This window comes from Chlamydotis macqueenii, chromosome 1 (genome assembly GCF_036417535.1).
Source record: "Chlamydotis macqueenii isolate bChlMac1 chromosome 1, bChlMac1.mat, whole genome shotgun sequence".
Classification (NCBI taxonomy): Eukaryota; Metazoa; Chordata; class Aves; order Otidiformes; family Otididae; genus Chlamydotis; species Chlamydotis macqueenii.
In genome coordinates, this window is record NC_141556.1 from 39,390,720 (window position 1) to 39,403,320 (window position 12,601).

Sequence of the window (12,601 nt, forward strand, 5' to 3'; positions counted from 1 at the left end):
TGAAATAATAATAATTGTAAAAGCATTTATTTTTGGCTTTGTTGCAGTGTGAGGACTTAGTTGGGCTATTAAATTACCAGAATTTCACTATGTTTCCAAATAGTGATTTGGTACTAGAAAGAGGGTACATGTACCTTCAGTCTAACTACAATACATTATTTAGAATAAAGTATGTCATCTTGTGTTTCCATGAAAGCAGTTCAGTAGACATTGCTCTCCCTATTTTCAGCTACTTGCTTTTCTTTTCTTAATTGGGTATTTTCAGTACAGTTCTCAATTTGAGTAAAAATTACTGTTTAAAATTCTGGTTTCCACTGTAAATGTTCAAGGCCTTGGTGCTTCCCTTTCACTGAAATTCCCCAGTGGCTTTAATTAAATTTCTCCTATAACTAATGAGCTGTCTTCCCATCTCAAGGTGGCCTTTTTTCCTCTTTGGGGACATTGTATAAGAGGACTGGGAGTTTTCCATGAGGAAAGAGTTCCTCTTTTTAAAGATGAATGGTTCATCATTGGACCTGTGTAACTGCAGGGACCCTCTAGCACTTTACATGGGTACTCCAGGCTCCAAAGTTGCCCAGCCACCAACTAGCCGGCTTTTTTGAACAGTTAAGGTATCAAGAAAATTCCTTGTGTCCATCAGCCTCCCGAACACAGAAAGTCCTGATGAAGTTAAACTCATGTGGAAAGGCTCGCTGAGGAGATCATGGCCTGGGGAAGAGAGCATAAGCTGACAAAAACCTGCTGCATGCTGGATGCCACTACAGCTTTCATGGTCCTCCTTTCAGCACAGGTTTGTGCTGTGCTTGCTTTGAAAAGGGCCAGGACACTGCAGATTAAAGTCAATGCAGATACAAGACAATTCACAGATCATACTGCCACAAAACGCAAACATTTAGAGAAATATTCGGTAGCATGAATAATTTACAGAGACTTGCTTGCTAAAAAAATGCAAGTGTATAACCAGGAGCTGAGTGTTTTAGAACTGAAAGCATAAGAAAGAAGAGTTTCTTTGGAAGTCATGGCCCTAGGGACCAGAATGGAAATCCTTTACTTCCTTCTGCTAACCTATAGAAACAAACCTTGTAAAACTAGTGTATCTGTGTGTGTATGTGTAATTATGCAGTGTTTCATGATCTGGGCTTAAAAATATTGCAGGTGTTGACAGGTTAACAAGGTTTATAAGTGTCAGTCTTGCATTTAGTGAGCAACTTATAAAGCAGAACTTTCAAAGATAAGCTGGAAATCTTGCCAAATATTTCTGCAAAAATTGTTCCTAGACATATTTGAACAGCATTGCCGCTCTAACAGGGTGCAGCTCTCCATGCAATCTGCTACCTCAGCACAGCAAGGTTGCTCTGCTGTCCTCACAGCACAGGACTCGGGTCCAGGTCCTGGCTCAGAGCCCAAAACTGCAGCTGCTCTACACTCAAGACTGCTTCTGTTGGGCTCCATGGGAATCCCACGGTGACAGCAGCAGCTATAAACTATAAACCATTTGACCCTGGGTAGGTTACCCGATGGCTTTCCGGTGTTTCAGATCTGTCAGGAGGAAATCTAGATAAAAAGCAGGAGCTGAAGAAGAACTGGCCGTGCTGACCTTTTGTAAGTGAGTAAATAGGGGTTTTTTGTACCTCCCCACTGAAAGGATAAATAGTGGGATTTTTTGACTCAATGGGTGAGAGACCTCAATTAACTGTAATTCATTAGTGTCATAAAACTTTTAAAATATTTTATAATGGACTTCATATACATAACTGAGTCTAAAAGAATTAACCTCTATGATGTCTGTCTAATGGTACGTGTGTTCAGAATACATCTTTCCCTGCTTTAAGTTCAAAGAATATTAACAAATGCTATGGAAAGGGTAAAAAAAAATGTATGCTGCAACATAAACGTATCTGACACATCATTTAGAAACACTTTACTAGTACCTTCACCAAACCATGGAAATCTCTCCCCTGGATCTAACTGCACGACAGCAAAATCATTGCTTAAGCTGCTCCCTAATGTCAGAGGCTGTGACCTGCAGTAACTGAGTCATCTCACGCCCATGATAAGGAATAGCTTTCTGAAACGTCAGTGCTGCTCACTCAGAACTTTGTTCCTCGGTCTGCGAGAACTGATAAGAGGGACGGTAACTGCCACGCTGACTACAGATTGTTGACACCCAGGAAACAAACTCACAGGATGGCCAAATGCCAGGGCAAAAGCAAAAAAAGAGAGGACTTCTGCCCACACGGAGATGTGTTGTGTCTTAATTGACTGATGTTGCTCCACATTTCTCTCACTCCGCTGGGAGCCTTTTCCTGCCTGAGAATCCACTAAGACTTTTGGAAAGTTTTTGAGGAGTGGGAACGTACCAGTGCCATCCATGTATTCTAAATAATCCCATGCTATTGCTAACCTTACTGAGGAGTGCCTGCACAGGTATCTGCTTTGCTCTGAACTGGAACAAAAAAAAAAAAAAAGACATGAAAAAATCTGCTCTGGCCTTTCTGGTCTTATTGTGGAAAACAAGTGGATTATTTCTACAAGCAAGTAAAATGAGCAGCTTTTGATAATAACAAAAGAGACCTTGACCTGAAGTTAATCATTGTAAAATCTGTGACTGAAAGGTCCTGCCAAGATATCAGGAGCTGCCAGGAAAGGTAAGTCTTCACTGGAAAATAGGTGAATTTGCAGATTGGGCCAGTTAACTCCAATTAGTTCCTGGGGCTGAAACACTAATGAAAGCATGGCAAGCTGTAGTTCTGAGCTCAGAGGAAAGGTTACAAGGAGCTGAAGACTGAACTTAAGACCAAAAAGGGTTCATCAAAGTTCACACTGAGTTGCTTTGGTTTTTTCTGCTATTTTAACTATTTTAGCTAAGACAAGTTAGGAAAGTCTGCCAATAAATTACTTCCACTCCCAGTGAAAACATGCAGGAACATGGGTGACCTTTCAGACTCACTGGATAATAGCTACTTAGCATCTCCCATGACAAAGCCTCCCCAGAGACTCTACCTCACCTGCATGTGCAATAAACTGTTGGGATCTCATGTCAAAGCTGGCAGGCCTGCGGGGCTCCTGTGCCCGTTGCAGTGCTCTGGGTGCACTCGCCCAGACGTAACGCTATGTCTGCCTTGCCTGATCACAGGAGCATGTCCTTCTGCTCTGCTTTGTTCCCGGGTGCCTCTGTCCATCTAGGCTGTTGTAATTTCTAAGCTATTGGTTTTGATCACTTGTCCTTAAAATGACTTACAGTTTCTGTACACTTTAAGTGCATGACTGCTTCCTTTGATTTCTTCTCTAAGAAGTTAATATCACAGACTTCAAACGCAACCAACAGAAGCCTTGTGCAAAGAGACTGTAATGGTACATTTTGGGATTGCACAATTTCAGCATGAACTCTGGAAATTTCTCCTTTAGTGCCACTTCTCCCAGCTGGCAGTTAGCTTATCTCTCAAAAGACAGTAACCCTTATTTTACTTACTGTAACTTCAGTTATTTTTGTCATTTTAAATGATTTCAAGTTCTCTTCCACTCTACTAAGCTCTGAAATCCAGTAGTATTTTCTTTTTCTTCCCTGAGCACAATTTAAAGACATTAGGAAGTCAAGATTCCTACACCATAATAACATGACTGCCTGAGTCGTTGAATTCAGTCCCATCAACAAGCACCAGTTTGGTAGTTTGCTCTGGGGAAGTCTGCTCCTGGCCCTGCTACACACCATGGAGCAGAACACAACCCTAAATCCCACTTCAGACACAAATTGTAGACCATAATAAAAGAGCAAATGCTACAACTACAATAGGCCTTTGGAAGAGAAAGGACATATGGAAGGTGCCACCATTGCCCTGCATCCCTGAAATGGCAACGACTCCATAAGTTAAATTTTCACATTCCCACAGGTACATATCTTCTTCTACCCCAGGCAGCAAATTACTCTAGTGGTTCCTACAGCAAAGGCATATAGGGAATCTGCTCTTTTGGCTACTGCGGAATAAGAAACAAGGATATGAATTTTGAGACAGGCAATTTAACTGAAAATAGATCAGTTAGTGATTAATGCAGCATCAGATGTGGACTGGCAAATTATTACTGGAAGGAATGGAAAAGTAGTTCCAGTCACCCACATCCACTGAGGCTTTTGCTGTTTATGGTATTGCATGGGCTGAGACTTTAAGCAGAGCACTTCAGTTTTCCATCCAGGTTTTCCTACATAACCTTGGTAAAGTTTCTTAGGACAGGGTAATGTCCTCCACCATTAACTCTCTACAGCTGGGAGTCTAGCTTAAGCTAAGCTTTGTTAGAAAGAGTCAGCCAAGCAATCTCAGGAGAAGTATCTCAGAGATGGGATGAAATGCCAGCAGAACTTATCTCTTTTGTACTGTTTACTGCAGAGAGAGCCAGTAGACTTTGAAGCCTTAGGCAGCTCATACTGAAATAGGCAGCTAAAAAAGGAGACAAATTCCAGCCCAGTGTCAAAAACCTCTGTGTCAGCCACCCACCTAGAAAGACAAGGACAATGCTTCCTTTCTTCACGGATACACTGATAGTACACATAAAATACTGGTTGTGAAGCATTCAGAATTTTTGGTGGAAGAGTGTACAATTTATTAGCTCATGATTTAATTAGGATTTATAGCTCAGGAATATACACACACAATAGATAAAAAATGTGTCAAAGCTATGTAAAGCTTTGATAACTCTATCATCCTTCAAAGGTTTGCCTGTTTTGATTTTCTTTGCCGCTACTTTGGCATGATTTGTTCTTAGATCAAGTTGAGAGAAGAGTAAACAACTGGTTAGCAGCTAAGCAAGTAAAGATTATATGTTGTTGTCTTTTAGCTGGTGTTTTCTGTGAAGTCTTATACATGTAAACAATTTATTGAGATCCAAAAGGAATACCTATTAGTGTAAAGCTGCATGATGTTTTCAGGATCAGGGCCTTAGCCGTATGATCTGCTAGAAACTGAAATATTAAAATAATCTCTTGTTTCTCCAACAGTATTAGAAGGAGTTAGTCTGCACAACTTTCATTCTAATAATCCCTTTCTAAATGATTCCATGTGGTTATCTACCTTTTTTTTTTTCCCAGAGAGAAAATTCAAATATCTCAGTACTCCAGATTATTGAAATATATCTAACTCAAGATGAGATCTTGAGTTCAGCACTGTATTTCTTTCCAGCATCTCTTCATAGCTTGATGACATTTCTCCATTCATCTGTTATTCATATATGTTCTTGTCCCATGTCTACCTGAAGTGTTATTTGTAACTGAAGTACTTGGAACAGATAATTGCATCTATCACAACCGTCAAACTCATATGCTTCAGTAACAAAGGAAATTCTGACCTAAAGGAAGCTTAGCTGAGGTCACTGCTGGGTGATACAAAGACCTGATTTGACATTTGGACAGCACTACTTGGCTTTGTTTTATATTAGAAGAGCTAAAACCTGAGAATCCGCTCATTTTCATAGTGGCAGGCTGCTGTAGTAAAGCATATAAAACTGCATTAAACTAGCCTTGTTTTTATGTTTCATTTTTTGTACCAAAGACACCTTCCAGTTTCTTAAACAGAGTTAGAACACTTGAAATGAGCAAAAGGATTTCTAATCAGTAGAAATACAGGTGAACGTAACAGCCAGCCATCTTAGCTCATACATTTCCTGCCTCATGTTTGAGAACTTCATCATGAAAATTACCAGGGATGTAATAACTGCCTAATCTGTAACAAACTACAGGTTAGAAAACTGATAACTAACCTCAGGGAAGACCTCTGTTATTCCAAACTGGGCTAAACTCTGATGCAAGATGTTGATATTAAGGGAACGTAGCACTTCTTCAGATGGGAGTGCCTCAGAAATTCCTGGCTTTCTGTTCAGTGGGGACACAAACAGTTCCACACAGTTCTTCTTCCCCTAGAAAAATAAATTAAAAAAAAAGCAGAATCATAAGAAGGATCTAAGATTAGATAATCTCTGCTGTCTATATATTGTAACTATAATTCCTAAAATGAAAGTATGGAACATAAAGGCTGCAACCTGTTCTGTGAGGAGAGTATACTTATTCCCTGACTCCTTAAATCCCAGTTGACTTTGCAAGAAAAATGCAAATACCATATGTGGGCACATGTGCTTTGTCTCATTCACCATTGACAAGGTACCCTCTTCCTCAGCCTAATACCGTTAAACAGGACAGGTCAATGTAACATGGTGAAGGGAGGAGCCATGGGATGGGGTCAAGAGCAAAGTGCCAGCAGGGATTTTAGCAGATAGTTCATCTGATCTGAGCTGAAATGCAGCCTTGTTTTAGAAGGTGGTCCTCAAACAGGAATGCTTAGTGTAATGCTGCGGTATTTTGGCACTGCTTTCTAATCCCGTGTCAACACACTGCAGACATATACCACAATGAAGTGTAAAGCCCTTTTAGTCCCCTGCAGTGCAACTCCTTAAAATGGCACAACAAAATGAAAGCAGCAGAAAAGTTTTGTTTACATTCAATAACTAAGCTGAGAAGGCCTACTGTCCCCTGTATTCTAGCCCTGGTGTCTCTGATGCAGCCCTGGTAGCCCAAGGGGTGCTGCATTAGAGACATCAATGATGCTCACTCTGTCCCAAGGGAGGAAAAGGAGAGACTGCCAGAGAGTTCCTCTGGTTGTAACAGAGTAGAACAGCACCTGAGACTGTCTCTCCAGATGGTGCTGATGTCCACACAGGGTTTGGGAACCTGGGTTCTCCAGGGCTATGGCCAAGTTGTTGTCATGTGGAGTACAGACCTGGGGAGTTCCACATAGGCAAGTGTCGTTCAGCCCCAGTCGGGACCAGACTACACAGTGTCTCTCCCACTCCCTCCACCCTCCGAGAGAACAGTGGGGGAATTGGTAATCAAAAAAAAACCAAGAAAAAAAAAACAAAAAAAAAAAAACCCCAAAAAAAACAAAAAAAAACATGTGGGTTGAGACTGAACAAAAAGTAAATTTAACAGTAATGACAGAAGAAAACAAAACAGTGATGGAATACAAATACAGTATAATGCCTTACAACAAATCTCCACACCTAGTTTCTTCCAAGTAGCAGGAGGCTCCCTTCAGCACCCTCCTCACTTATATACTGAGCATGATGTCAGATTACCCTTCGGCTAATTTGGTTAAATTAACCCCAGCTGTTAGCTAATTAGTTAATTATCTCAGCCATAGGGGCTACCAGCTTCAGTTCTCCACCTAGCTCAGGTAAATATTAACTCTATCCTAGCCAGAACCAGGACAGCAACGTAAGCTGCATTGCTGCCTGCGCAGGCAAGAACCTCACCAGTCTGATTATTTGCTATTCATCTTTATGGGATGGGAGAGATCAGTTCAAACTGGGACAAGTCTGATTTCCTCTGCCTCCTTCTCCTCACCTTGAATGCACATTATTATCTTTACTGAAGTGGAAAAAAAGACATCTTTTGCTATTCTTAAAATATCTAGTTTTGCATTAAGAAGTAGAGCCACACAGAAAAGGCTGCTTTCCAATATGGTTACCCTAAATCTGCCCTCTGTGCTCTCACACATGCTGCTGGTCCATCTGCTCAATAAGATTGCTAAGGACATTAGCTGCTGGTGGGACTGGGCATTTTTCAGTGGGACTGTTCAGACCAGCAGAGCTATAAGGAGTGAAAACTGACCTAAAGTTCTGGAGCATCCATTTAAGGCAGAGATTTTTGTCAAGCTGAAGGAGCTGATTTGAGACTGCAGTCCTACTTGGTCTCTGATGTTGGTAGATGGCTGGTTTTGCGTGTAGGTGGCAGGCACAAGGCAAGGCCTGGTGGGGACACAGCATTCTCAGCGTTTCATGCCTCTTCTGTTTGGGAGTTCCTCTGCCCATTAAAAGCCCTTTATTGGAGAAGGATCTACTGGAAAGGTTAAGGAGACACTGGAAATGTCCAGTTAATATTTCTGGGCTCACTGTTTGGCGTTATGAGTAAGAGGGTAGCAGGCCCTCTGCTCTTCCTGTGCCCAAGGACATCCTGGCTGCTAGGCCGCTAAGATCACTTCTGAGAGCTGCTCACTTGGGAGGGAGTCAACTACCTCACTTCAGTCATCTAAACTACCTCCAAAGTCAATGGAGAGAGACTGACATCTCTAGAGAATGATTTAATGCATCCTAAAATAATCAGGATCTCAATGTCTCTCCTCCTCTAGTTAGTCTTTGCTATACTACTTTTACATGGAGCCTAGATCAGTAGCTTAGACTAGGCTGAAGTGAGGTGAGATGAATTGTGATGTGCCCTGCTTGCTTGCCAGCACTCTGCACGAGACGAGCTGTCTCATGTTAGAAGGATGCAAAGTAGGAATAATGTCTCCTAGGATATATTTTTCTTTCTTATGAATTTTGACTGTGTGTGATTTTTAGAGCAAATAGGCCAAAAGTTTTTTTTCCTTTTACTACTAAAATATTAACTCATAGCAGACTTTTGCAGATGTTGAGAAGACTAATTAATTAATAGTAGTTACTGCATTCTGAGCTATATGAGATGTGAAATGACATTACCTGTTTCCTTAGATCACAAATGAGAGGAGAAAGGGAAAAGCTATGGAGCCAGTAGGAAAATAAACAGCATCTTTCTTTTGCTTAGTTACATAATTTCCACAGAGCATAGTAAGAAAGCTAGGAAGTGACTTAATATGTTGAAACACACATCCTAAACTCTGGAACGTTTCTCATTTATTTTTGCTTTTCTCTGAATATATCTTTCAACCTCTCATTCTTGTTAATGCAGGGGACAAAGGGGATTTAGTATCAGTTGTCACAAATAACTGACATCCTGGTGAACATGAAAAGGGCTGCATTGCATTCCCATTGATCTTTTCCACTATACTTCTTGTGTGATCCTTTCTCACAGAGACATTATTTGAAGAAGTTTTATAATCCTTTTTGATGTATACAATCCTATCAAGTTATCAAGGCAGGAAATAGTTTTATGCTGAACCTGTCAGTTTTCTTTCCTAATATTCAACCTGCATGTAGAATAAAATAAAATAACTCTTCTTCCCTTGAATTGAATGCTAGCAATATACACATGATCTTGGGTTTTTTTTGCTTCATGTCAAAACTGTCATAAAAAGACAATGGTGTTAAAAATGTATGCTCTTAACCATACACAGAAAACCATACAATCACAATAACTTTTAAAAAGTCTTTGTAGCTAGAAGAAAATTTGTCATCATCTTTTGCAAATATGATACCGTAGTCTACAGGATCATTTCTGAGCACAGATTGTTACAGCTGAATAGCAAAACACGAATATTAATATTGTGAGAAGCCATTTAATTTACTAATGGAAAGTCAGAGGATAAATTGTGAAGATGCCTTTGAAAGGTGGAATCACATGTATTTTTTCAGCAATATTCAACCTTTGAGAAACAAAACATGAATAAGTGCTTCTTAATGAATGTGATGTAGAACTGCATTGGAATCAAAACTAGGAGATAAGCAATTTGCTTTTGAATAGGACACAAAAGATACTTATCTGACTTAATTTTTCTCTAGACTGTAACTGCAAATGGTTTCCTTTCAAAAGAAAATTTGAATAATTTTGTAATGGAGATCTATTTTTTTTTTTTGTAGTGTTGTGAAAAAATTTTTGAAAAGAAGTATTTTTCTGTCCTATTTTATTGCACTTTTCCATAGTGACAGGAAAATAAATTTACTAGAATTCAAAATAACCACATGCATTTTATTATACACAGCCCTTTGGTACTTACAATAAGTCTGTTGATATGAACTTGCTGAGGTAACAGGCCCAGTGCTGCTGCCACTCCTTGGCGAAATATTCGAAGCAATGTGTTATTCAGCTTGTTTACATCCATTTGCAGTGTCTGAAAAACCAAACCAGTTCAAATTAACTCCTTTCTCAACACATTCAATTCTCAAGATGACTGATCTCTGGGACTCTTCACTAATTTTTTTTTTTTCCCAGAATTATAATCTGTACATCACAACAAAGAATAAGTCCAAAGGAAAATTTAAGTATTTTAAATGCTGCTCGTTAGCAAAGTACCACCTTTCCTCAACTACATTCAAAATATGTTCCAGAAGCTTTTGGCTAAATTCCTTGGATAAGTCACAGATCAAGATAACACAATTACTACATTAAAAATGAAAGTCAAGCGTTAAACACCAATTCACCTTTAAGAATGAGATGTTGGATCTACACAATGAAGATTTTCTTTGAAAATTATCTTAGTATTTCTTCCTGCAGGTGAAGAATGAGTCAGTCATAGTGAAATTATACAATTTTAATTTTGATTAGCAGTTTCTGAGATCAAAAAAGAAATATTCTGGATACATTCCACATCTTGAATTTCCTAAAACTTCCTCATGTGTGTCAGAGAACGCTATAATTCTCAGCAGAGACCGACTATGTCACTGTAGTATTTTCTTTGTGGTAGAATCATAGTGAAATTAAATGTTTCCTCAAGTTCAAATCCTTCCTGTGAAGTCAGTGGAATTTTACCCAGGAAATAATTTAGGTTCAAATCTTCTGTTTCCAGGAAGACCCAGATATAGAGTCTACATGTGACGCCTTGGTGGCCAGTACTTCCATGTGGTACTTTGAGGTCCCTTTTGTCACTTCCATATCTCCTTTGCAGACAATATGTAGTGGAGAAGAGAGGGAAGAGCAGTATGTCAGACAGTCCCAGAAGGTTATAAATGTTTCTGGCTACTTCTGACTTAGGGAGTTAGCAAGTTCTGACTGACCCTGTTGACTTGAGATGAAAAATAATTTTTATTTTAAATTTCCTATTTAAAGCCACAGGTCAGCTGGCTGCTCTGAAAATCCAAGCAAATAATCTTCCTTCCTAACCAGAGCCTCATAAAGAGAATTAAATATCCATGGGTCAGACATCACACTGGAAATATGGTTATGGTCTAGAAAGACAACTTTTTTTTTTTCTCAAAGAAAAACAGCATTATATATTTTGACTGTTGTTCTTTATTTATCAGCAAGTATTTACAAGTTATGCTGTAAAACCATAAAATATCGGCTTCCTTTTTCCATTGTCAATTTGATTTTTCCATCAGCACTGAGTGTTTTTCATTTTTTTCCCCCTTTTTCTCATTGTTTTACAATAATGGGATTGTCAGGTCTTGATGCATCAGCTGAGATCTGCTCTTACCTCTTTTATTGAACTGGAAGTATTACAGGATTCTTCAATTTAAATTACCCTTTCTACCCTGGCATTTCAAAATGCAAAATCTTCTTCTCTTTGCTTCTTCTTGAATCAGACAGCCATCCTGAGTGGTTACAAAATTTCTTCAGCTTTGTTACTGAAACAGAGAAAGGTCTTGAGAGATGATGTATGGAGATCTAACAGATCTGAGCACCATTTCTTCTGTTCCCCAGACCAGCTCGCTCTGGCCACAGTGCACTTGAACAACAGAGCAGATGAGAATTGGTTTGGAGCTGTGAAGCCGTCACTACACTGAAAGTCGACAGCCTGGTGTGAGGATCCTGGGTAAATAAGAAAGGGAGTTGCTGAAATAGGAAGGCTGTTGTGAGGGTCCCTAGAGATCCATCAGGATGGTATAAAGAGTGCGAAACTGCTTGTCTAAGTCAGTGACCCTGGGTGATGGGGATAATGCTAACTGTTGTTACTGAGCAAAATCAGCAGGCATAAAATGAAAATTCATTCACTTAAACATACTTGAGCCAGGGATCAGATCACATTAATAGAGATGTTATTAAATAGTGCGTTAAGAGCTCACTGATAAAGGCATAGAAATGAAACAGCCAGAAAAATATCTAGCTTCAGATGAAATAGCAGATGTTAAAGAGTCTATAAGGAGGTAATAAATTCTTACAGATGTAGTATGCTGGGATTGCGGTTCATCATATCCAGGGACAATAAAATACGGTGAAACTCCATTATCTTCAGAAGAGTCACATTTCCTTCTACCAGGTCTGAATTTGGTCCACTGTGTCCTATAACAAATAGTCATAAAAGGCTGCACAGCGCGTGCGTCTCTCTAACAGCTGTATCTATTGTCCTTGGTGGTTCTGGGGGAAGTCTGAAGACCACACTTGCTCTGTCAATGTGGTGTCAGCCTGCTTAGAAAGCTCACCTGGCCTTGCCGCTGGAGATTTCAGGACCCTTTTAGGAAACGTTCTGAGTGGGAAGAAATTTGTCCTTAAACCTCATCTCAGGGTGACTATTAATTTGGTCACTATTAATTAAAAAAAAAACAAAACAAAAACCCAAGAAGTATCTGAGGAAGAAAAAGCTCACATTTTTTATAAGAACCTTGCCTTGCTGTCCACTGAAGAGATCTGCTTAGCAATTGCTGGTGTTAGTGTGAAGCTTAGTCCCTTGGCATTTACAGTACAAATTAAGTAAGAGTAACATAAGCTGCCTTTTTCTACATCAGGCAGCACAGTGCATTTGCCTGTTCCTATCAAGAGGAAAGTTAGCAATCTAGAATTTTTCACTTTAGGAATGGGATTTCTAACTTGATCAGTGAAACATAATGGATAGAAATGCTTGACGGGACCCTGAGAGCACCTGTGAGCAGCACATTACAAACATGCTCTGTGCTCTCCGTTACCTCATTGTTTGTACTGGATTCGTAAAAG

General features: G+C 39.6%; 1 protein-coding gene across 1 annotated transcript in view; it reads right to left on the bottom strand.

Moving 5' to 3' along the window:
• Positions 1 to 12,601, bottom strand: part of PTPRR (protein tyrosine phosphatase receptor type R) — a 152,527-nt gene that overhangs the window by 66,248 nt on the left and 73,678 nt on the right. Inside the window, exons 3-4 of the mRNA XM_086740037.1 lie at positions 9,732 to 9,845; positions 5,749 to 5,904 (exon numbers count right to left, since the gene is read on the bottom strand). Coding sequence (XP_086596163.1) covers positions 5,749 to 5,904; positions 9,732 to 9,845 — 270 coding nt within the window. The remainder of the gene's footprint in view (positions 1 to 5,748; positions 5,905 to 9,731; positions 9,846 to 12,601) is intronic.